Source organism: Myotis lucifugus, unplaced genomic scaffold (assembly GCF_000147115.1).
Source record: "Myotis lucifugus unplaced genomic scaffold, Myoluc2.0 scaffold_92, whole genome shotgun sequence".
In the NCBI taxonomy this organism is placed as follows: Eukaryota; Metazoa; Chordata; class Mammalia; order Chiroptera; family Vespertilionidae; genus Myotis; species Myotis lucifugus.
In genome coordinates this window covers 4,254,654-4,281,656 of record NW_005871140.1, presented here as the reverse complement: position 1 = coordinate 4,281,656, position 27,003 = coordinate 4,254,654, and the positions used below count along the sequence as shown (strand labels likewise).

The following is a 27,003-nucleotide window of genomic DNA, read 5'->3' as shown; positions in this document are numbered from 1 at the left end:
ATCAGAATTACACTGCTGTCCTGATACCATTTACTCCAGTTTGCTGTTGCACTTATAACTATTTTGGTTAATGAGGTTATTTCCAAATTAATAAATAAAAATTTAAACTTAGTTTAGCATTCTTATTTTATAGGTAACATAAATGAGGTAACATAAATGAGGCTCTGGCACTGTATACTTCGAACTCTCTAAACACTTAGAGCCCCCTTTTAATCTATGGTGCATTTTTTAAGATGAGAGAGAGAGAGAGAGAGAGAGAGAGAGAGAGAGAGAGAGAGAGAGAGAGAGAAAAGTGAGAGGGATAGAAAGAGAAAAACATTGAGAAAACATCAATTGGTTACTTCCTACATGCCCTCTTCTGGGCATGTGCCCTTACTGGGAATAGAACCAATGACCTCTCAGTACATGGGACAATGCTCAACCAACTGAGCCACACCATTCAGGGATATCTATGGTGTGTTTTATATCATGCTTAGTGTTATCGTGTCTGGGGTTACACTTATTTGAATAAATACTTTATTCACTTTTACAGACCTTGAAGGTAAACATTGACTCAAATATGTATCACCTGCAGTTTCTTGAACAGAGATTTATTGAATTATGTCACTGTTTTTTATTATCCTACTAGAGGCCAGGTGCATGAAATTCATGCACGGATAGGGTCCCTAGGCCTAGCCAGCAATTGGGGCCGATAGGGGCCTTCCTTTGGTCCGCTCTGCCCCCTGGTGGTCAGCGCACGTCATAGTGAGCGATCAAACTCCCGGTCTCCGGTCAAACTTCCGAGGGGACACTTTGCATATTAGCCTTTTATATAGATATAGATATGGATATAGATATAGATATAGATATAGATATAGATATAGATATAGGTATAGATATAAATAAAAGCCTAATATGCAAATTGACCAAACAGTGGAACAAGTGGTGAAATGACCGGTCACTATGATGCATACTGACCACCAGGGGGCAGATGCTTAATGCAGGAGCTGCCTGCAGGCCCCAGGCCAGCCAAGACAGGTGTCAGCGGGGGCCCCCCGATCACCCCACCGGTCACCCCGCAGGGGGAGGCGACCGGCAGTGGCAGCGGCAGGGGGCAAGGCTGGCTTGCGAGCATGCAGCGACAGAGAGTGGGGCCGGCTGGTGAGCGGGCCAATGCAGCCCCTGATCGCCCCACCGGTCACCAGTGCCCACAGTGGGGCGATCGGGGGGCGGGGCTGGCCGGTGAGCAGGCATCACCCCCTGCTTGCCCCACCAGTTGCCTCCAAGACAGGTGCCAGTGGGGGCCCCCCGATTGCCCCACCAGTCACCCCACAGATTGGCCCTGATCGCCAGCCAGGCCTATGAACCCTACCCATGCATAAATTTTGTGCACTGGTCCTCTAGCCCTATATAATAAAGAAGTAATATGCAAATTGACCATCACACTCTCACACAAGGTCACCAGCAGGGGAGGGCAGTTGTGGGCAATCAGGCCAACAGGGGAGGGCAGTTAGGGGTGACCAGGCCTGCAGGGGAGGGCAGTTAGGGGCAACCAGGCCAGTAGGGGAGGGAAGTTGGGGGCAACCGGGTGTGAAGGGGAGGGCAGTTGAGGGGGACCAGGCCTACAGGGGAGGGCAGTTGCGGAGGACCGGGCCTGCAGGGGAGAACAGTTGGGGGCGACCGGGCCTGCAGGGGAGAACAGTTGGGGGCGATCGGGCCAGCAGGGGAGTGGTCAGGGAGTGATCAGGCTGGGAGGCAGAAGCAGTTAAGGGCAATCAGGCGGGCAGGCAGGCAAGCGAGCAAGCGAGTAGTTTAGAACCAGCAGTCCCGATTGTGAGAGGGATGCCCAACATCCCTCAAGTAGTTCCAGATTGGAGAGGGTGCAGGCTGGGCTGAGGGACACCTCCCCGCCCCCCCCACCCCCCCCAGTGCACAAATTTCATGCGCCAAGCCTCTAGTCCTATATAATAAAGAGCTAATATGCTAATTAGACCGAACAGCCGTCTGGACGACCTTCTGGATGAAGCTGAGGCTGTGAGGGCCAGCCAGGGCTGCGAGGGCTAGCCGAGGCAGCCGGGACTGCGAGGGCCGAGCCCCTTGCACGAATTTTGTGCATTGGGCCTCTAGTCTGTAAAATCATTTTAAAAATTCGTATATGGATGCTTTTCCATTTTTCTTCATTATATAATTGTTCTTCTCTAGGCCTTTTCTAGTTTTGTGATACCTATCAAAGTTTATTTATCACAGTTACAGAAAACACTCTGATTGCATATGTGACTTTATTGGACTCAGTTTCCCAGTATCCTACTCCCTACCTTTCCAAAGGATACAAGTGGTCTGTTAAATACAGTGCAACATGAAGTACGAGAAACATTGAGTGCCTGACTTTTGTAAATTATTGTACTGGGCAGTGTGAGGATATAAAAGTAAATGAGATTTGACACTAATCAAGGAACTTACAATATAATGGTTAACACACTATTGCTTATACAAGATAGAATATGAGTCATGCTTTGGTAATTTTTTCTCAGTCTTTTAAAGAAATATACATACACTAGGTTGTGTACATATAATACTTTTAAAATATATTTACACACTGTCTCTTCAGATATGCACACTAGCTTTTATATGTACATTATATATAGAGTTTTCACACAAGGATTCACTTTTTGTGACAAGTATCACCCATATTTCACATCTAAATTTTATATTTATAATTACTTATGAAGGAGATACGCTTATAAGACTGATTTAGCATTTAGTTTAAGTATTAAGAGTATTCCTGAGAATAAAGGCAATATGATGATACCAACTTAGGGGCTATTAAAAAAAGGAAATTTGGAAGTTATAGCTCTTTAACAAAGAATTTTGGGGGAAAATATGTTAGTTACTGAAAAATCAATTTTTTGGTATTTTTAAAGCTATTGTTGATTTTGTTTACACTCTTTTAATGTTTTAGCTAATGTCAAAGCTACAGTCATTATTATGTGAAATGATAGTGTGAAATTGATGCTGTTATAGTATAACAATAAGGACGTGACTCATGTATTTTATGTACACATGCATTCAACTGTAGTGACAAACGGCTTCATGCTGTGTGATTAAATGCATATTAGCGTTTGCCCTAGGCATTTGATTATTACCATCTTTACTTCATTACATTACCACACTGTATGGTCATATAATTTATAAGATAATACACACATCACTTTGTTGCTGATAGGAATTATTCTGTTTTATGGATGGTGTCCTTTAATTTTGCCTTTCATGGATTATAAAATTGGTTAATATCTGCTGAAGTGAATCACTGGAGAAGCAAATAAAGATGCTGGCCTCAGGTCACAGTGTCATTTGTGATACTGGCAAAATCTTACAGGCTCATTTATCCCTGTACATGATTGATAACAGCATGGGTTAAATGGAGAAAGCTTTGCTTCTATTAAAGGATCATCATGAATGAAGACCTCCCACTTAATAGTCAGGCATGATGAGAAGACAAGAGACTGTCTACAGGTCAAATTAAATAACTTAAATAATTTAAGCAGAATGACAGTGTAATTTGTCCATTTTGTGTTATTACTCTGACCCCTATCAGGATTATAGACTAACTTACTTTCCACTATAGAGTATTTAAGATGTAATTTTTAAATAAATACTTTCAAAGATTTAAAAGCCTCTATGGCTTTTAATTGTGGTAAAATACAGATTTTTATTACGTGCTTAAAATAAAACTTTTTAAAAGAAAAATAGCAATACTGTAAAATATAGAGTCAGTAATATGGTGAATGCTGAGGTAATGTTTTAATCATTTTGTAATATATTTATAATGCTTTAAGCATTTTGTAATATATTTTTCAAAATGCATATTTTATAATGAAATATTATAAACAAGTGATTATAAATAGAATATATTATAACTATAATATTTGTTATAAATAATTGCATTATAAACAATAAATTTAGTATTATAAATTACTATAAAATAATTGAACTATTTACAAGAAGTTTTTTTAGTAACACTTAGAAGCCAAGTGTTAAAAATAAAGATACTCAGGATTTTTTTTTAAATATAGAAAGCTTTTTCATATACTTACAAATTTTTTATTAATTGATTTTTTAAAGAGAGAGAGAGAGAAACATCGCATTGTTGTTCCACTTATTTATGCATTCATTGGTTACTTTTGTGTGCCATGACTGGGATCTAACCCCCAACCTTGGTGTATTGGGATGATGCTCTAACCAACTGAGCTACCCAGCCAGGGTAGTCATTATTTTGTAATGACTACTTTCCTATATGGAATCATTGTTCAACTATTCAAGTTGTGATTCAAAATATGGGAAGGCATATGCATTTTTGGAGATACTTATAATAATAGCATTGAAATATCAGAGTATTTTAATTTGTTCAGAGTAAAGTAAGTATGAAGCTTCAAATTAAATATTACATGTCTCTTTTAAATGATCACAAAGGCACATTTTGTACATGTAATTATCCTCATTTTCTTTTTTATTTTGTTAATCTTCACTGGAGGATATTTTTTTTTCTATTGAATTTTTTTGTTGTTGTTAGAGAGTGGAATGGGGGGAAGGGGAGAGAAAGAGAGGAAAGAGAAACATTGATGTGAGAGAGACACATCTATCGTGTTGCCTCTTGCACCTACCCTGACTGGGGCCCGGAATGGAACCCATAACCCTTTGATGCGCTGGCTGACACACTAACCACTGAGCCACGCCGACCAGGACTCATCCTCATTATTCACTGGCTATTGAACCTCTGTGATAAACCAGGACTTAAATATATTACCTCATTTAATTCTCACACACTGTGAAATAAGTGTTATTGTCCCTGTTATGCAGATGAGGAAACTGAACTCTAGAGAAGTCATACAGCCAGTAAGAGGAGATAGAATTTGAATCCACATGTTTTGGATTCTGTTATAGGAATCTACAAACATGCATATGTCTTTTTCAGAAGCGCATAAAACTGTATTTACCACAAAACTGGTTCATTTCTGACTTTATCAAGCTTGCTTGTAATAGCGTTGTAAAAACTTTTTTGCACTGTGACCCATAGTAAGACGTACATTTCACATTGTGATCCAGTATACATACATGTATTTACATTTACATATAATTAAAACAAAAGTTTTATGAAGTTTACTGCATGTGAATATTACTGATATATTCTAATCTGTTTTATTCTCTTTCACGATAAGAAATGCTGCTTGCAACTAAACTGATTTCAGATCTCTCTATGGGTTCTCAATTGAAATAATTCTGTACCAACTTAAAACATATGCAGTAAAGTGCTTTTCTTCATTATAGAACTTATATGTACTTTATAGAAAAGGAGAATGAAGGGGAAAACATCCCATGCTTTTGATCACTGAAAGACAACTACAGTTAACAATGTAGTGTATTTCCTTTCGATATTTTTTCTGATGGTATTTATATTGTTATACTTTTAACCATGATGCTTATATAAATTTGAATCCTAATTTTTTTAGTTTAGGATTTTTTACATTTATGTACACACAATGTAAATAATTACAAATTTTGTTTAGAAAAACAGTTGGTAATCTGTTAATCTCATCCTATTGAGGAACTTTTTACCAGAGTGTACTAAACCACTTCCATTTGGACTGGTTGATCTCTGGGTTTGCTGTACCAGTATCATCTTTGTATATCCCCCTTCACAGTTCTAGGATCCTTTTCCTCTCTTGTGTAGGATCCCCTGTATCCCATACTTTACTCTTTCTTGGAGAAATCTTTAAGTAGCTTCCTGAGAAAGGATGCATGGAAAATAAATTAGTTTGGACACTGCATGTCTGAAAATACCTTTTACCTTCACATTTTGCATGGCCAGCAAATTCCATTGGGTAATCTTTTCCCCTAATTTTGAAGGTTTAGCTTCTTTATTCTAGTTTTCATTGTATATGGGCTCCTAAAGCAAACCCTGATTTTTATTGTAGATATTGAAAACTCTAATGTAATTCTTAGTCCTTTGTATGGAAAAATTTTTTTTTCCTTTCTTAAAGCTTATAGAATTCTTTCCATCTCCTCTAGTGCAGCGGTTATCAACCTGTGGGTCGCGACCCCTTTGGGGAAAACACAGACCATCGGAAAACACATATATAATTACATATTGTTTTTGTGATTAATCACTCTGCTTTAATTATGTTCAATTTGTAACAATGAAAATACATCCTGCATATCAGATATTTACATTACGATTCATAACAGTAGCAAAATTACAGTTATGAAGTAGCAACGAAAATAATTTTATGGTTGGGGGTCACCACAACATGAGGAACTGTATTAAAGGGTCACGGCATTAGGAAAGTTGAGAACCACTGCTCTCGTGTTACATTATTTCACCATGATGTGTCTTGGTGCAGCCCTTAATGAGCTCTTTGCAAACCCATATTTTTTGTAGTTCTGGGAAGATTGATTCTGAAAAGCTTTGCATGATTTATTTTCCTCTAATTTCTTTCTGAGAGAGAAACATTGATTGGTTGCCTCTAGTAGGAGGCACAATGTTTATCTCAGCTTTGGTGTATAACAATTAGTGAAGGGCCAAACCTTGCCTGCTACATTAGGAACTCAGCCTTTAGAAGACGGATGGGAGGGGCAGGAGATTTAGTCCTCGAGGTAACTAGAGTAACAGAAAAGATCAGCCACAGAGAAACGAAAGTCAATCATTGTTTTGCTAAGTGCTTTTTGTATGAAGATCAGAATAGGAGTAACGACAAAACTTATTCACTATTAGCCCTGGAGAATTATGGGATACCAGTTGTTATATTTTTATGGTAGCTGTGCTTTTAATTGGAAACCTAGAAAAATGCTTCTTTTTCCATTATAGAAGATAAATGTCAACATGGAGAACGATTTTAAGATTGACTCATCATCTACCTTTGCTCTTCAAAGTTCTTCAGAGACATTGTTTTCCATTCAGCTGTTAGATTTCAGAACTAGTTTACTGGAAGCATTAGAAGAATTACGTATTCGAAGGGTAAGTACCTTTTTAAAGTGCTATTTTAATAGAGAACTGGATTTGTCCAGTTTAATTTTTGGTTTAAGAAAAAAGACCTAACAAAATAACCTCTTATTTAGAAAGAAGAAATACAGTCCAAATAATGAAGCAAAAGAGAAAAGGATAAATTTAGTTGACATCAGGGAATGGGAAATAAGAATTTATAAACCAAAGCAAAAAATATAGTAGATTTTCAGTTTGTTACATACTTGATAAATCAGCTAATATTTGTTGAGTACCTTGGAATGCATAGATAGCACTATAGTTAGACACTATGGATGATTTAAAAAACTATTCTTTAGGAGATTACATTTTTGTTAAGGTTATGAGTTAGGTACCTATGAAATGATTAAATGATGAAACAAGATAACACATAATTGACAAAATAAATGTATATAGTAAGTATTCTGAGTTCAAAGAATAAAATATTCTTAGTTTTAAAGTGATAACCCTGAAATTTTTAGGAAAGAGACATCTAGTATAAAAATTTTAGCAGGAGATCGCTATTGTTCAAAGCTGTTCAGTGTTTCTTGGGACTCCTTTTGTAGGAAAATTTTTAGCTGTGATCTTTTTGAGTGTTGCCTTCCCTTATTTCTTTTCTTCTATTACCTTGTTCTGGAACTCCCCTTAGGTAGCATATTGAATCATACCATTCTATCTTTTTTTTTAAAATATAATTTATTGATTTTTTATAGAGAGGAAGAGAGAGGGAGAGAGAGTTAGAAACATCGATAAGAGAGAAACATTGATCAGCTGCCTCCTGCACACCTCCCACTGGGGATGTGCCTGCAACCAAGGTACATGCCCTTGACCGGAATTGAACCCGGGACCCTTCAGTCCGCAGGCCGAAGCTCTATCCACTGAGCCAAACCGGTCATGGCCCATTCTATCTTTTATGACTCTTAACTCTTTTATAGTTTTTATATTTTTTCATTTATTGCATGTGTAATTCATTTTGTTGTTTCCTAATTGTCTTTTCAAATGTTTTTTTTCCTGCTATCTAACCTTGATGAGTTTTTATTTTCCAGGATTACATTTTTCATTTCTAGAGGTTTCTTCAAAGGATCTGCTATGGTCTGAATGTTTGTGTCCCCCCAATATACATTTGTTGAAACCTAATTTCCAGTATGATGGAATTAAGAGGTGGGGCTTTGGTAGGTAATTAGGTCATGAGGCCCAACAGAGCTCTAGCCCTTTTTGCTGCATGCAGTTATGAACAGGGAAGCTGTTCTCACCAGACACAGAACCTGACCATGTAGGCACCCTGATTTCATACTTCCAGTCTCCAGAACCATGAGAAATAAGTTTCTGTTGTTTATAAGTCACCTAGTCTATGGCATTTTGTTGTAGCAGCCTGAACAGACCAAGATAGGACTCAAAAATTTAGTGCTATGCCAATAAAAAACCAGTGAGATGTTTTTTAGAATTTGGCAAAATGATTCTAAAGTTAAATATATAAGAAAATATATTAATATATACACGTTATACACCTTAACTAATACAATGTTATATGTCACATGTCATTAGCTAGAAAAAAATGCATGAGTATAGATAGAAAATAAAAAAAAGAATTGCTACTTGCTCTATCAGATATTAAAGGCTTCTCCAATCTATAATAATAAAAGCGTAATATGCAAATTGGCTAAATGGCCAAACAGCAAAATGACCTTCAAGACGACCACGCTATGACATGTACTGTCGCCAGGCCAGCTAAAGTGTGTGCGATGTGATTGGTCGGGGGGCCCCGCCATCACCCCATGATCATCCTGCAGAGGGAGGCCCAGGCCACTGGCCAGCGGGGCAGTCAATCGGGGGGCTCTGCAATCACCCAAAGAGGGAGGCCCAGGCTACCGGGCAGCGCTGCAGTGGGTGGGTGGGGCCTCCCGTGGGGCCTCCCTCTGCTGGGTGAATGATTGCAGGGTTCCTGGACTGGGAGAGGGCGCAGGCCAGGCTGAGGGACACCTCCCCTCCCACCCCCCAGTGCACAAATTTCGTGCACCGGGCCTCTAGTACTGTAATAATTAAAAATGTGATATTGTTGCAGGAACAAATAGATTAGTAAGAGAATAAATCCAGTGGGGAAAGGAAGGAAGTCAATACATGGCACTTGGACAATTCATACATACTTTACATCTACACTAATAAAAGAGAAACATCCACAAACCATGTCCACCAGCCAATCAGGAGCGAGTATGCAAATTAACCCAACCAAGATGGCGGTGGCCATGGAGCTGGAGCGAGCAGGAGGCTTGGGTTGCCCCCGGCGATGGAGGAAGCCAAGCTTCCTGCCCGCCCTGGCCTCTGCTCAAGGCTACAAAGTTTCAGTTTTAGAAGGTAAATAAATCCCAGATACCTGCTTCCCTCCGCTCAAGGAGGCGCTGAAAAAAAAAAAGAAAAAAAGGAGGGGCTGGGAACTTAGGTTGCTGGGGGCCGTGGCCAGCCTGCAAACAGCCATCAGCCCCTCACCCAGGCTGGCCAGGCACCCCAGCGGGGACCCCCACCCTGAAGGGGGTGTGGCCAGCTTGAAAACAGCCCTCAGCCTCTCACCCAGGCTGGCCACACCCCACCAGTAGGGACCCTCACCCCCATGGGGGCATGGCTGGCCTGCAAACCACCACAGGCCCCTCACCAACGCCACCCCACGCCCCAAGGGAACCCCCACCCTGCTCCAGGACACCCTTCAGGGCAAACCAGCCAGCCCCAACCCGTGCCCAGGCCTCTATACTAATAAAAAGGTAATATGAAAATTAGACTGGGATTACTTCCAGGAGACCTTCCGGACGTTCTTCTGGACAAAGCCATGGTGGCGGGGCCGAGGTGGAGGCAGTTAGAGGCCAAGAGGGGAGGGCAGTTGTGGGTGATCAGGCTGGTGGGGGGTGGGGCCGTTGGGGGTAAGCAGACCAGGGGGGGCCAGCTGGGGGCAAGCAGGCCACCAGTGGGGATTAGTTGGAGGTGATCAGGACAGCAGGGGGGGGAAGTTTGGAGTGAGCAGGTCAGCAGGAGGGCAGTTGGGGGTGAGCAGGCCAGTGGGGAGGGAAGATGGGGGCGAGCAGGCCAGCAGGGGGCAGTTGGGGGTGAGCAGGCTGGCAGGGGAGGCAGTTGGGGGCAATCACACTGGCATGGGGGGCAATTGGGGGCAAGCAGGCCGGTAGGCAGAGTGGTTAGGGGCAGGCAGGCAGGCAGGCAGGCAAGTGAGCAGTTAGGAGCCAGCAGTCCCGGATTGCAAGAGGGATGTCCAACTGCTGGTGTAGGCCCGATCCCTATAAACTGGCAGTAGGACATCCTTCGAGGGGTCCCAGATTGGAGAGGGTGCAGGCCAGGCTAAGGAACATCCCCCTCCCCCGTGCACGAATTCTGTGCACCGGGCCACTAGTACAAATATCAAATGTAAAGAAAAAATATACTAGAAAATATAAGAAATAATTTTATAGTCTTTGAAATAGAGATTATCCTTCCTTAATGAAAAGATGGTGGTCAGGTATGATGATATACAGAGATTTTATGAATGAGTAGGAATTTTGGATCATTCTCTCTAAGGGTTTACCAATTGTGTTAGTATTTTCAAGAAATTAAATTTGGTTTTTCTGATTCTATTGTGTATTTATTTTATTGATCTCTTTTAGCTTTATTTTTTATTTTACTTAATTTTTTGTTCTTTTTGTTTTGAAGTTTTAGTGATGGATATTTAGTTAATTTTAACTTTGTTTTTCTAACAAAGGATTTAAAGCTGTAAACCTCTCTCAGCATGGTTTTAGCTGGTCACACAATTTTTACATATTTTATTTTCATTATCATTCAGTTCAAATTATTTTCTAATTTTCATTAGAATTTCTTTTTGAACCCATGAGTTATTTAGAAATGTATTACTGCTTTTACAAATATTTGAGAATGTTATTTTTGTTAACTTTAAAAAAATGATTTCTAGCATAATTCTACTGTATCAGATAATACGCTCTATATAATTTCAGTCACTTAGTATTTGTGGAGCTTTGCTTTCTAGTCAAGCATATGATCAATTTTGGTAAATATTCCAACATTGATGAACTTGAAAATAATGTGTGTTCTCTATTTCTTTGGTGTAGTGTTCTATGAATATGAATTTGGCCAACTTTGTTAATCTTGTTCACATCTCCCATATCATTACTGATTTTTTGTCTATATTTTCCTTTTTCTGTTCATGTTTTAGTGTGGTTATTTTCTTCTGTCCTTTTAGTTCACTAATATTCTCTTCCACTTATTTAATCGGCTGACATACTCAAGCTATTGAGCTCTTAATTTTATTTCTTGTATTTTTCATTTCTAAATTTTGTTTGGTTCTTTTGTAATTTTCAATTCTCTGCTGAATTTCATTTTATTATGTATTTTTGAGCATGTTATTTTATATATCTTAACGTCTATGGCTATAAACTCTGATATCTGGACTTGTAGATACATTTCTACTATCTGTTTTTTCTCTCACGATTTTTTGTTATTTGACCTTATTTTCTGAAATGTAGAGTGAATTTTGATTAAATGACTTTGTGTATGAAAAATTGCAAAGAAAATTGGAGGCTTTACATGCTGTCTTCCTCTAGAGAGGTTTACTTTGCTTCTGGAAGTAAGGATGGGCAGATCATCTTACCTATCAGAGATTGAGGTCACTGGAGGCTCAGTTACTATTTTTGTAAGGGTTAGTTTATTTCCACCCTCTAAGAGTGTAGCTCTTTGGACTTCCAACTAAAATCCTGGGATATTTTCCAAAATCCCTCGTCTTTGTGGGGTCCTGAACACTAAGTCAATCCTCAGAAAACTGCTGGTAGAACTGCCTCACTTTCTCAGCCCCTAGTGAATGGGTGAATGGCAATTGTCAGAATCATCTCTTTTTGCTTTCATTTTCTGTATGATCTTAGAGATGTATTCTAAATAATCAGTCTTTTTGCAGGATCATGAAATTTTAGAGGTGGAAGTGGCCTGAGATAGCGTCTAGTCCAGTGATGGCGAACCTATGACATGCGTGTCAGAGGTGACACGTAAACTCATTTTTTTGGTTGATTTTTCTTTGTTAAATGGCATTTAAATATATAAAATAAATATCAAAAATATAAATCTTTGTTTTACTATGGTTGCAAATATCAAAAAATTTCTATATGTGACACGGCACCAGAGTTAAGTTAGGGTTTTTCAAAATGCTGACACGCCGAGCTCAAAAGATTCGCCATCACTGTTAGTCCAACCTAAAATCCAGAGAATTTTAAGAGACTGATATTCTGATCTCTTTGCTCCTTGTCTAATGTTCTTCCATTAATATATATTTAATAAGTTAACTAGAATGAATAATGCAGTCAACATAAACTTGGTCAATATAGTAGAGGGTTAGATAGTAAAGTTTCTTCAAAAAAGTGAACACAATAGGTAATAAAGTCAAAGAAAGAGATTTATTACCCAATTGAACTACATTTTACTACTTACCTATGCTGGAATTAGCAAAAGAGAAAGGGGACTTTACTCATTTTTTCCATTATGGATCTAATTTGGCAATTATAATATTGTATTGGGGGAAAAGAATTTTAAATTATAATTACCTACAGATAAACAATCTGAATCAACAAAAAAAGTTTATGTTGAATTCATAATGTGTGCTTTTTAGAAGTTAGACACCATTTCTGGTAAATTCCTTTATCTGATAGACAGAATAACTGATGAGTAGGGATGAACAATAGCAGAAGGGTCACAAATTCAACTTCCTTTGGATTCAGGTAGTGGCATATGATAGGAATAGGGTAGGAATTGTATTGAACTGGAGAACCTATGTCTTCAGTTCAACCTATATCTGATTCAGCTTCAGAAAATTGTTGCCATTATAGAAAACAATGGGCCCTGTACTGTTAACTCTTCCAATTATTGAAGACTTTAATGTAGCCCCACTGGCGTGGCTCAGTTGGTTGATCATCGACCTATGAACCAGGAGGTCATTGTTTGATTCCCAGTCAAGGCACATGCCCAGGTTGCAGGTTCAATCCCCAGGGTGGAGAGTGCAAGAGGCAGCCAATCAATGATTCTCATCATTGATGTTTCTCTCTCTCTCTCTCTCTCTCTCTCTCTCTCTCTCTCTCTCTCTTCCTCTCTGAAATCAATAAAAATATATTTTTTAAAAAGAGTTTAATGTAAAATCTATTAGATCCTAAATATTGGTAGTGGATTGAAAGTTTATAAACCAGATTTTTAAGTATTTTTAAGCTAGATTATCTATACAATGGGAATGAAAGACTTCTATCACAGAACTTTCAAACTTTAAAATATGCATTTATTTGATAACATTTGAAAAAACTACTCAGTCTTGCTCTAAAAGAGTTTAAATTTTAATAGTCAAAACATACCATACAAATCAATCACTATACTCTCACATAGTGTGTATTATGGATTATGAAGAAACCATTGTGGGAGTTCAGAGAAAGGACACTTTAAATTTATTAAATATCTAAACAGAAGTAAATCTTGGAATTTTACATTAGCAATAAATAAAAGCCAATGGAAATTTGGGTATCTAGAATAGCAATGATTTGCTAAGGAAATCGTGAAAGAAAACTGGGCAATTAATGGTACAATATGTGGTAAAGCAGCACTTCAGTGTCCCTTAAAATTAGTTATGCTATGAGTGGAATCATACAGCTCTGTGATTATAATGATTTGTAGAATGTATGTGTTTATACTACATGGAAAGCTGATACAATGGGTGTTATTCACATTGCTGAAAGTAACATTATAATATTCTTCTATATTAGGATTTTAAATTTACTTCATGCTTTCTATTAAAAATTTACTTTTTTGGAACTTTTTATTTTCCATGCATTCTTTAAGCAGCTTTCAAAAGTTATTAATAAAAGTTCTTATTAAATTGTTAATGAATAAAAAAATATTAAATTTGGTGAGAAAATCCCATCTGTAACTTCAATAAAGTATCCAAGAATATCGAACCTTAAAAGTGTTTATTTTTTATTAGCTGCCTTAGGACTACAAGGATTTAAGTGTTTTATAAAAACAATAAAAGAGGAGTAATTTGATGGTTTATTTACTCTTTATAACCTTTAGAAAGTGTCATGCTTTTTAAAAAGTGCTTGCTTCAGGCTGTAGTTTTACAAGATGGGCTGTGTATTGGTCAGACCTCTTCAATTCTTGACCCTGAACAGATTTAGGGACATAGTATGTACAGCAGGCACATGTCCAAGCAGCCAAAACTGTAACGGGTACTTTATTTTCTTTTTCAAACTCATAATCCACCTCCTACGAAATTGCCCAATTCAGTTTCTCATGTTGTCTAATAAAATACTAATCACTCTTTCAGATAGTTTCTTGGTTTGATTAGCTACAAAGTATTCTAGATTAAAAAATCTGATATATAGGGGAGAACCTAAAAGTTCATATTTTTAAAAACCTCTTTCCTAAGTAGTATTTAAACTACTGTTTTCATATTAGCCAACTTAATCTATTACAGTGATTTCTAAAATAGAAAAATATTAATATTAAAACATATACAGCAATTCTTAAAATTCTATTTTTCATTCAACAAATATTTCTAGTTTTTTTGACATGTTCTAACAAACAAGCAGAATATATTTACATGTTTAAAATAGTTAATATTATTTAGGGTGGTTTTCTAACTTTTGTGGAATATGAAGATTAAATTCTGAAGTTTTTGAAGGAAATATATGTGATACATATATCATAATCCATATTGTTCTACAGAACCCATGGTCTTTTAAAGGTAATATAATGCGTGTTAAGGAGACTCTGGAGATAGATCATCTAGGTTTACCTAGTATGTGACTTTAGGCAAGTTACTTATCCTCTTGCTAACCCAGTTTCTTCATCTATAAAATGGTGATGATAAGAATACTCACCTCATAAAATTAAACCTAAGATTAAATAAATCAAAAAGTGCTGACCAGTGATTCTCATCATTGATGTCTCTATCCCTCTCTCCCTCTCCTTTCCTTTCTCTGAAATTAATAAAAATAATTTAAAAAACATTCTACTTGATCATGGTGTATAATTTTTTAGACATTGTTGGATTTCATTTGCTAATATGGTATTGAGAATTTCTTTTTGTCAAAACTTCTCAGAGATCCTGGTTTTAGTTTAATTTTTTGTATTATCTATGTTTGGTTTTGGTGTCACAGTAAACAGGTCTTATAAAATGAGTTGCAGTGTGTTCCTGTTGTATTTTTCTGGAAGAGTCTGTGTGAACGTAGTGTTAATTTATCTATAATAATAAAAGCATAATACGCTAATTAGACCAGATGAGCTTCCGGGCAACCTTCCAGATGAAGCTGGGGCTGTGAGGGAAGCCCAGTTCCGGGTGCCAGAGGGAAGCCTGTGCCGGAAGCCAGCGGAAGGAAGGCCCACTCTTGCACGAATTTCATGCATCATGCCTCTAGTCTTGAAATATTTGGTAGAGTTCTTCACTGAAACCATCTGGCCTGGAAACTTCTTTATTTAGGAGCTATTAACTTAATGGTTGTAGAGCTATTTAGATTGTCTATATCACCTTGGTTGAGGTTTGGTAGTTTTATGGTTTTTGAAGAATTGGTGTATTTCTGTAACTTGTCAAATTTAAGAGCATGACCTTGTTCATAGCATTTCTTATGAACTTTTTAGTGGCTGCAGTATCTTTGTATATGGTTTCTTTTAGCTCTTGAGCATAGTTAAAATTGTTCATTTAAAGTCTTTGTCTAGTAAGTTCATCATCTGTAATTGCTCAAGGACAGTTCCTCTTCATTTCTTTCCTGTGTATGGATCACACTTTCCTGTTGTTGTTTTTTTTCCATGCCTTGTAATATTTTGTTTAACACTAGACATGACCCTTTTGAATACGTGGCAACCCTAGAAATCAGTTTTCTCTTTCTCACCAAGATTGCTGCTTGTCATTATTTGTTTTTGACATTTCTGAAATAATTTTGTAAAGACTGCAGTTTTTGTAATATATGGCTATTGAAGTCATCATTGTGCTTTTTTAGCTTATCAGCTTTGCTTGACAGAGATTTCCCTAAATACATGGGGCCAAAGGGAAAAAGCACACACCTCCCAGTCTTTGCAGAAGGGCTCCCTGTATGTGTGTGTGGCACACCTTCAGTACTCAACCAGGCAGTTTTCAAGTCTGCCTTTTGAAGTTTTCAACAGAAGCTTTAGATTTCTCCAGTGATACCTTGTGTTATGGTGTGGACTAATTCTGGAGTATTACATTATTTTAAACAGAATCAAAGGGGGTTTCTACATAACTGCTTCCTGTCTGGCTTTGGGCCTTTTCCTTTCCTTTGTGCTGCTTCCCAGAGAGTCTGTCTTTGCAGCTCCTCTTCTTGTTAGTGGGGGTGGTTATAGTAGGTGGGAGAACAGGGCCTTCTCTGATGTTCTTATTAAGGCTGATTATCAGGGTGGGGTCTTCACAAGAGTTTTGATCCCTCCCTCATATTTAATGCTGAATGTAGCCTGTATTCCTGCTCCTCCTAGAGCTGTTTTATTTTCCTAGCCTTCTTCTCTCCTACCTGCAGTGGGTTTCCACGGGTGCTCTCGTGCTGCAGTTTTTATTGCCCTTCCCTCTGTAGATTAGACTTTTGTTCCTTAGGGGAGATAAGGAAGGTAGAGTTTTCAGTTGTGGCTGTTAGTTCCCTTCCCCTGAGTCAGTTCCACTAGTGTCCTTAGCTTTAGTGCTGTTGTTGTTTTGTGGGTTTGTTTTGTTTTGTTTTTTGTTCTTTCCCCAACAGATTAAGGTTTTTGGTCTGGAGGGGAAATAGAGAAGGTGACTTATAATTGCTCTTTTTCCCAGCCAGTACCACCAGAGGAAGTGTTCTCAGGATTTTCCCCATCCTTCCCTGTAAGTATCTAGTGGGCTTCCTAGAAAAAAATAAAAATAAAAAAAGCCTGGTAGAAGGTATAAACTTCCTTACTTTGGGGCCCCTCAGGGGATTCACAATCTTACACTAGCCCACATTCTGTCTTTAGCAATTTATTAAGATCTTTTAGCTGAGGTTTCTTATCAGTACTCAGTAGTTTATGTCTCAGGTAAGCAAATTTGCAATTTGTTCAGTTTTTTTCTTGTTGTAAGGGTTAGAACATGCTCTTTTTATCTCTATAGAAAGAGCTAAAACTGGAAGATTTAAGGTCTTAATTTCCCTAACATCTTTCTTCTTCTTTTTGATGTAGGAAGCAGAAATTCAATATGAAGAGCAGATTGGTAAAATTATTGTGGAGACACAAGAACTTAAATGGCAAAATGTGAGTATATTTTTTTCTCAGATTAGCATTCTTAGCAATTGTTTTTAAATGTATTCTAATCTTTGATTGCAAAGTTAATTTTCTAAACATATTCAACATATTAAAGTTCCCACTAAAACTGTTAACATTTGGGCATCCAAAAAATTGAGAATAATTTTTATTCAGACTTTCTGATAAAATAACTAAGAATAATAGTGAGTATAATGCTGAAAACTGAACTATTTCACATCTGAGAAATATATTGTATGTTTTAGAGGAGTCAAAATATTTTTTTAAGAAGTGAAACCTCAGAACTGTACATGTGTTCCTAGGTTGTTGTTATATACTGTAACCAAATTTTTTTTTTATAAAAAGAATATTAGATCTGATTTTCTCTCTAGCCTTATCTATATTAAAAGCATTTTTATAATGCTTCTTGTGCCTTTCCACCAACGTAATCTTAACCACTAAATAATGAAAGATTAATTATGATGGCCCTTCTCACTATTTGGCAATATTGAAATAGGAACAGGAGGTAACATAAAAGAATCAGAATTCAAGCGGCAGAGGATAATTATTAAAAATTAGCTATGAGAATTAAAATATTTTAAAGTAATTGCTAACTTCTGGAGAAATAAAAGTTGTGTGAGAGTAGAAATGTAATTGTGATATGCTTATATGACTCTGCATTGAATAAAAATTACATAGAGTGTAAAAATACTATTTAACTTAAGCCACAATTTTTATATAACTGTTGGAAGAATAGAGGGAGGAGATGTAGGTTAATGACTGTACAAGAAAGCTAAACTATCATAATAGGAGATCAATAGATAAACTTTTACATTGTTTAATCAACATATATTAAGAGACATGGAGTCAAATAACAGAAATATTTGAAAGTGGTTGCTACTTTTAGGCCTAATAGTTTTAAATTAAGAGGATTATTTGATAAAAATAGAAGAAAAAATATAATGTTATCTTGAATCTGAAGGACAGAACATAGAACTTCTACCAAAAAGGGTGGGGAGGGAAGGGAAAAAAGAAATGGAATCATGTATGTGGATTTTTTTCAAAAATGCCCTGTGGTAGAGTAAAATCTCTGATATTTCTCTTAGCAATATTTTTTCTGCTATATCTCCTTGGGTAGGGAAACAAAAGAAAAAATAAACAAATGGGACTGCATCAGACTAAAAGTTTTTGCATAGCAAAGGAAACCATCAACAATGAAAAGACAACCTACTGAATGGGAGAAGATATTTGCCATAGTACAGTAGATGAGGGGTTAATATCCAAAATATATAAAGAACTTATACAACTTGACACCATAAAAACAAACAATCCATTTAAAAAATGGGTAAAGGACCCAAATGGACACTTCTCCAAAGTGGGCAAACAGTTGGCCAAGATACATATGAAAAGATGCTCAATGTTACTAATCATCAGAAAAATGCAAACTAAAACCACAATGAGGTATCACCTCACACCTGTCAGAATGGCTATCCTCAGTAAATCATCAAACAAGTGTTGGTGAGGATGTGGAGAAAAGGGAACCCTCATGCACTGTTGTTGGGAATGCAGGTTGGTGCAGCCACTGTGGTAAGCAGTATGGAGGCTCCTCAAAACATTAAATGTGGAATTGCCTTATGATCCAGTGGTTTCACTCCTGAGTATGTATCCAAAGAAACCAAAAACACTAAGTTGAAAGAATACATGCACCCTTATGTTCATTGCAGCATTATTTATAATTGCCAGATTGTGGAAGCAGCCCAAGTGCCCATCAATAGACGAGTGGATAAAAAAGTGGTGGTACATATATACAATGGAATGTTATTTAGGCATAAAAAGGATAAAATCTTAATATTTGTGACAGCATGGATGGATCTAGAGAGTATTATGCTAAGTGAAATAAGCCAATCAGAGAAAGACAAATACAGTATGATTTCACTTAGTGGAATCTAAAGGACAGAATAAACAAACAAAATTGAAACAGACTCATAGATACAGAGAACAAACTAATGGTAGCCAGAGGGGAGGGGAGTTGGGGGGCTGGGAGAAAAAGGCAAAAGGGTTAAAAAATACAAAATGGTAGTTACAAAATAGTCACAGGGATGTAAAGTACAACATAAGGAATATTGTTAATAATATTGTAATAACTATGTACAGTGTCAAATGGGTACTGGAAATAGCAGGGGGAACACTTTGTAAAATATATGATTGTCTAACCACTAAGCTGTACAGCTGAAAGTAACACAAAATAGTATTGAATGTAAACTAACTGAAAAATAAAATTAAAAATTTTAAATGCCCTGTGATAGCTATGGTTTTGTAAAAACTTAGTAGTATTTCATTGTATTTAAAGAATCATATGTTGCTATATGAACATTTGTGCCTAGATCATAAAATTGGTTTATTTGGCAATTCTAAGACTACAGTCTGCTTGTGTACAAGGAATGTTAATAACTTTTGATGAAAGATATTTTCTTGAAGAAAGCTTTGCAGCAAGCTATGTTTAGAGTTTAAATTTTAATAAAGCAATGTATCTACATTAATAAAAGGGAAACATGCAAATTGGCATCACTCTGCTACGCCCGCCAGCCAATCAGGATGAGTATGCAAATTAACCCAACAAAGATGGCGGTTAATTTGCATATGTAGGCGTGGAGCGAAGACTGAAGGCTCCGGCCCGAACGAAGACTAAAGACTGAAGACGACTAAAGACTGAAGAGGTTTGGCTTCTCCGCTGCAGCCGGAGCGAAGGCCTGGGTCCCAGGTGCTGGAGGAAAACCGGTGCCGGCAGCCAGGGGAAGGAAGGCCTATTGCACGAATCTCTTTGTGCAAGAGGCCTCTAGTAGATATATAAAAGCCTAATGACCCTTGTGACCAGTTGCTATGACACACACTGATCACCAGGGGGCAGATGCTCAATGCAGGAGCTGCCCACTGGTGGTTAGTGCGCTCCCACAGCCAACCTCCCATGGCCAGCCAGCCCTGATTGGCCCCGATCGCTGGCCAGGCCTTGGGACTTCACTCGTGCACGAATTCATGCACTGGGTCTCTAGTTTTATCATAAAGAAGCAGCTGGAAGCAAAATAATTGTTAGATGATTCCACAACAGTAAAAAAATCATAAAATTGGTTTAAAATTGCATTTCAAGAGCATGAAATTATATATGCAACAAATATACTTAACTTTTATTTACATAGTGAAGCCAATTAAAGTTTAAACTGAAAGAGTTGCTAGAATTTATGTCTTAACTTTTTATCATTTTTTAAAATAGGAAACTCTTCAGAATCAAAAGGAAACATTAACAAAGCAACACAAAGAAGCAATGGCAGTTTTTAAAAAGCAGGTAATTTCATATGGATAGACTAACACTATAGTATTAAATATAACATCTCCTCTTTATGAATATTATAAGCTGCTCTCCATACACACTGAAGACACACACAAAAACATATTATTGGAAGCAGGAAATGAATAAGGTTATTTTGAATCATAACATAATAAAGAGTATAATGTGGTAGAATGAGTTAGTTATGGAGAGAAATTGGGAAAACTATTTTCTTGTAGATGTGTTTTCATCTGTTCTGAATAAATCAGGGTAATGATGTGGGTGTTCTTTTTCTCTCCCTTTTCCCCTTCCTCTGTTTAATTAGAGTATTCTAGGATCTTACCCCTTTCAACATTACTTCTTTACCCAAGCTAGAATTGTATCACTGATGAAAAGCAGAGCTGCAAGTAGGGAGATGTAAAAGATGAGGGGATGTGATTATCATGCACTGAAGCCTCCATAAATATTAACCATCAGCAACTAAGTAAGACTAGTAGAAAAATAGAAAAAAAGGAAAAGAAAAATATTTTTAAAGAACCGAATAGCAACTCCTTTGTTATTTTGAATTCTATAGCTCTTTTTTACAACCTCAAATTTCTCTCTTCAGTCCCTAGTTAGAAAATATAAGTGTAAGAAATATGTTCCTTAAAAATATCCTCTGGAAGTGTTTTTTCTTATAGCCTTTCCAACATGACTTTTTAAAAAATTCATTCCCCCCCCTTTTTGTCTTCATCTCCATATAGGTGTGTTTAGAAAAACAAATGTATAAAAAGAAATAAACCTATACACTGTAAATCACTAGTGGGTTAAAGTCATTGGCAATTTATACTTTAGCATAGATTTATTTAGGCAAATGATAAACTTTTTTTTACTCTGAGATTGGCCTCATCAAAATTATGGGAGTTTTAATTGAAGGGTAAGGAAGCAGAAGCCAAATGTACATAGCACAATCTTCTTTAGGAGAGAGAGCAAGTGTTTGTCTCTGATATCACAAGGGACTTTGAGCTAGATAAGGATATCCAGGTATCTCAAGAATAGAGGAGAGAGTGCTCTGGGATTTTTATTTATTTATTATTTATTTATTTTTAAGGATTCTAGAATGTAACGAGACATATAGAAAATTAGATGGAGAAATTCCAAAGAAAAATTTCATTTCTTTTTTTTAAATTCTTACTGTTTAAAGGATACATATAGTATACATATGTCTCTTTTTCCCCAATGACTCTCCCAGCCACCCCCCCCCCAGCACATTCTCTCACTTCCCTACTGTCTGTGTCCATTGGGTGTGCTTATATGCATGCATACAAGTCCTTTGGTTGATCTCTTACCCCTCCACACATACCCTCCCCTGCCTTCCCTCTGAAGTTTGACATCTGTTTGATGCTTCTCTGTCTCTATTTTTGTTCATCAGTTTATGTTATTCATTATATTCCACAAATGAGTGAGATCATGTGATATTTATCTTTCTCTAACTGACTTATTTCACTTAGCATAATGCTCTCCATGTCCATCTATGCTGTTGCAAATGATAAGAGTTCTTTTATACAGCAGTGTAATATTCCATTGTGTAGATGTACCACTGTTTTTTAATCCACTCGTCTGCTGATGGGCAATTAGGCTGTTTCCAAATTTTAGCTATTGTAAATTGTGCTGCTATGAACATAGGGATGTATATGTCCTTTCTGACTGGTGTTCCTAGTTTCTTGGAATATATTCCTAGAAGTAGGATTACTGGGTCAAACTGGAGTTTCATTTTTAATTTTTTGAGGAAACTTCATACTGTTTTCCACACTGGCTGCACCAGTCTGCATTCCCACCAGCAGTGCACGAGGGTTCCTTTTTCTCCGCATCCTCTCCATCACTTGTCATTTGTTGATTTGTTGATGATAGCCATTCTGACAGATGTGAGATGGTATCTCATTGTCGTTTTGATTTGCATCTCTCAGATGATTAGTGACTTTCAGCGTGTTTTCATATGTCTCTTGGCCTTCTGTTGTCCACTTTCAAAGAGTGTCTAAGTCCTTTGCCCATATTTTGATTGGATTGTTTATCTTCTTTTTGTTAAGATGTATGAGTTCCCTATACATTTTGGAGGTTAGACCCTTATTAGATTTGTGCACTTGGGGGGGTCAGACATCCCTCTGGCAGCCCGGCAGCCCTTGAGGGGATGTCCACTTTACAGCAGAGGAGCAGGCTAAGCTGCAGTCAGACATCTTTAGTGCTGCTGAGGAGGCGAGAGAGGACTCCCACCACCACCGCTGTGCTGGCAGCCATCAGTCTGGCTTGTGGCTGAACAGAGCTCCCCCTGTGGGAGCGCACTGACCACCAGGGGACAGCTCCTGCATTGAGCATCTGCCCCCTGGTGGTCAGTGTGTGTCATAGTGATCAGTCATTCCCAGTCGTTCTGCTGTTAGGGTCAATTTGCATAATACCCTTTTATTATATAGGATAGAGGCCTGGTGCATGGGTCGGGGCCGGCTGGTTTGCCCTGAAGGTGTCCCGGATCAGGGTAGGGGTCCTGCTGGGGTGCCTGGCCAGCCTGGGTGAGGGGCTGATGGGTGTTTGCAGGCTGGTCACACCCCCTTCAGAGTGGAGGTTCCCACTGGGGTGCCTGGCCAGCCTGGGTGAGGGGCTGGTTGATGGCTGTTTGCAGCTGGTCACACCCCCTTTAGGGTGGGGGTCCCCACTGGGGTGCCTGACCAGCGTGGGTGAGGGGCTGATGGCTGTTTTCAGGCTGGCCACACCCCTTTTAGGGTAAGGGGTCCCCACTGGGGGTGCCTGGCCAGTCTGGGTGAGGGGCTGAGGGCTGTTTTCAGGCTGGCCAAGCTCCCCGGTGACGGAAGCTCCCAGCCTCTCCTTTTTTAATTTATTTTTTTATTCTGGGATTTATCTTCTATAATTGAAACTTTGTTGCCTTGAGTGGAGCTCAGAGCCGGCCTCAGCTGGCGGGAAGCTTGGCTTCCTCCATCACTGGGGCAACCCAAGCCTCCTGCTCGCTCCAGCTCCATGGCCATGGCCGGCTGAAAGCAGGTATCTGGGGTTTATTTACCTCTATAATTGAAACTTTGTTGCCTTGAGTGGAGCTCAGAGCCGGCCGCAGCAGGCGGGAAGCTTGGCTTCCTTCATCACTGGGCCATCTAAGCCTCCTGTTTACTCTAGCTCCATGGCTGCTGGCCGCCATCTTGGTTGGGTTAATTTGCATATAGTCGCTCTGATTGGCTGGTGGGCGTGGCTTAAGGTGTAGCGAAGGTACGGTCAATTTGCATGTTTGTCTTTTATTAGTGTAGATAACATTGGCAAATATGTTCTCCCATGCAGTGGGCTTTCTTATTGTTTTGTTGGTGGTTTCTTCAACTGCGCAGAAGCTTTTTATTTTGATATAGTCCCATTTATTTATTTTCTCCTTAGTTTCCTTTGCCATAGGAGCTGTATCAGTGAAGATGTTGCTCAGACACAACTTTGCCTAATATCCTTGCAGTGCTTAGAATATTTAACTAGTTTTTTTTGGAAAGTTTACTTTAGTTTTCCTGTTTTAAAAAGTCATTGTTTATTATACTATTACATGCATTTTTTAAATTTTCAGGATATATTGTCAATGCAAATACAAATGGTATTTATTTCATAACAGTGTGCCCTTAGAAAATGTTATGTTATTATTTATGAGTAGATAGCAAATTACTGAAGTATTTAAGAAAAAACTTCTGGAGGGCAAAACTAAACTTTCAAGAATGATTGTTGTCTCTAAATCATTTCCTTTGTTGACTGGCTTTTTCCTTCCATTCATGTTTTATTATTTATTTTCTCATTCATTGTAAAAGCATATTCACATTTTATCAAGTTCAAACAATAATCATGTAAAATATATCTATAATCTCACTGTGTAAATCACTGTTATCAGTTTACTTACCTGTGTTTTAATCTTTATAATTGTTTGTAGTTGCAAATGAAGATGTGTGCCTTGGAAGAAGAAAAGGTATTAATTAATTTTTTAACAATTTAAAGCATGGTTAAATGTATTTAAGTATCAATTGTTGCCATAATGGAAAGGAGCATTAGTAATACACTAATGGAAACTGTTAATTGCTGAAAATCTTAGACACAGTAAGAACCCAAGGGAATCGTGTTACTTGACCACTGTTATTTTGCAGTTGAGAACATTGAGACCTATCAAGACTTGCTGAAGTTCAGTATCCCATTTTGAAGTGGTAAAGTTGGGACTAGAACCCAGATCTCTTCAGCCCCCAAATTAATGCTATTTCCACTCTACTGCAATTAAGTGTAATATTTTTTAGTGCTTTTTAATGCAATTACCTTCTTTAAAAAACATTAAAATGATTGTCATCCGGGTGCCAACCAACTGGAAAAGAGGACACAACTCCAAACAGTCCTAGAAATTCATCTGGCATTAAACATTTTTCCTAGCTATCTAGTAGTTAATACATGTTTTGAGTATGTCAATGAACATATCACTTATATTAATAATTTATGGTTTGTTATTTTTAGCTAAAGACCTTCTTTTAAAAATTCTCCCATATCCTTAAATTTATAAGACAAATGTACCTGTATTTTGTTAATTAGAATATATTTATTCTAGCTATATGAATTAAATACTTAATTATACAGTATTCATAAGTTCTCAAGAATGGTGTATTGATAAAATTTGTTGTTATAAGATTTTTCATTTCATGATATTTATAATCTCATAAACGACTTACTGTAATTTTACAATGTTTTGAAGTCTTTAGAAGTTTAAGTTGTAGTGTGGATACAAGTGTAAAGCCTGTGAAGTATTACGTTTACAGTGGAGAGTTTGGTTCTTAAGCTCTTATATTTCCACATTAATAGTATTATTTACATAGGAAAATACTGAAATATAGTTTTTTACTTAAAGGGAAAATATCAACTTGCTACAGAAATAAAAGAAAAAGAAATAGAAGGATTGAAAGAAACATTAAAAGCATTACAGGTAAAGTAATAAGTATTGCTTAAAAAGTAATTTGGCATTTTAGCATTGTATCAGTAAAATATCCTTAAACATGTAAGCTAGCAATGCAAAGCTAATAAAAAAAATCACCTATGATATATAATATATAATTTAGTACTTTTTATCTTAGAATCTTGAATTTCAAATTAGAAAGATTTTTGCTTCATTTTTTATTTTAAAAAGAAATATTAAAATAACTTTCATTATTTTTCATAGTAATATAATTAGATATATATTGTTTTTAATACTTTACAGATTAAAGTATTAAAGGAAAATAAGTCAGGCGTGTATACTATGACAGATTCACCCATGGTTCCTAAAATTTTAAATAACATTGAGTCATTATTACTTGCTAAATAATATGGTTATTTTCTGTAAATACAAAGATGAACAAAACATCACATTTGCCTTTAAGTTGTTCACAGTCTCAGAGAATACAGAGGTGTACAACTAATGATGATTTTATATATATATATAGTCTATGTGCCGAGCACTTTTCTAAGCACTGGGGATACAGCAGTGATTAAAAAGGACAAAATCTCTGCCCTGGTGCACTTACATTTTGATAGGGAATACAAACATTAAAATTAGATTAAAAAGTAAATTAAAGATTATTGGAGGGAAGATATTCACATGATTTCAAAATATCATCCTATAGATAACATTAACTACAGAGAGCAAAATACATTTTTACAGTGGAAGGATCCTGGTAGTCACTACCTTAATCAGGTAATTCACACCATAGTGTGGACTTGTTTAAGCAGAGTTAGGTGATACCTCATTGTGGGTTTGATTTACATTCCCCTGAAGGATCCTGGTAGTCACTACCTTAATCAGGTAATTCACACCATAGTGTGGACTTGTTTAAGCAGAGTTAGGTGATACCTCATTGTGGGTTTGATTTACATTCCCCTGATGATGAATGATGTCGAGCACATTTGCATATACCTGTTGGTCATGTATGTGTCTTCTTTTTTTAAAAAATTATTTTATTGATTTTTTTACATGGAGGAAGGGAGAGGGATAGAGAGTTAGAAACATCGATGCTAGAGAAACATCGATCAGTTGCCTCCTGCACACCCTCTACTGGGGATGTGCCCGCAATCAAGGTACATGTCCTTGACTGGAATCGAACCTGGGACCTTCAGTCCGCAGGCTGATGCTCTATCCACTGAGCCAAACTGGTCAGGGCAATGTGTCTTCTTTTGAGACATGTCTATTCAGGTCCTCAGTCCATTTTTGAATTAGATTATTTGTGTTTTGTTTTGCTAGTGAGTATATGAATTCCTGACATATTTTGGATATATTTGCAGATGTTTCTCTCATTCTATAGGTTGTGTTTTCACTCTGTTGATTATTTCCTTTGCTGTGCAGAAGCTTTTTAGTTTTATACAATTCCACTTGCCTGTTTGTTTTTGCCTTTGTTGGCCTAGACCAGCGGTTCTCAAC

The 27,003-nt window shown here is 37.3% G+C and overlaps 1 protein-coding gene across 1 annotated transcript in view; it reads left to right on the top strand.

The window, feature by feature from the left end:
* The first annotated feature begins 6,856 nt into the window (after positions 1–6,856).
* CCDC73 (coiled-coil domain containing 73) overlaps positions 6,857–27,003 on the top strand; it is a 60,515-nt gene continuing 40,368 nt past the window's right edge. Inside the window, exons 1-5 of the mRNA XM_023756397.1 lie at positions 6,857–6,991; positions 17,189–17,260; positions 20,517–20,588; positions 24,508–24,543; positions 25,462–25,536. Coding sequence (XP_023612165.1) covers positions 6,857–6,991; positions 17,189–17,260; positions 20,517–20,588; positions 24,508–24,543; positions 25,462–25,536 — 390 coding nt within the window. The remainder of the gene's footprint in view (positions 6,992–17,188; positions 17,261–20,516; positions 20,589–24,507; positions 24,544–25,461; positions 25,537–27,003) is intronic.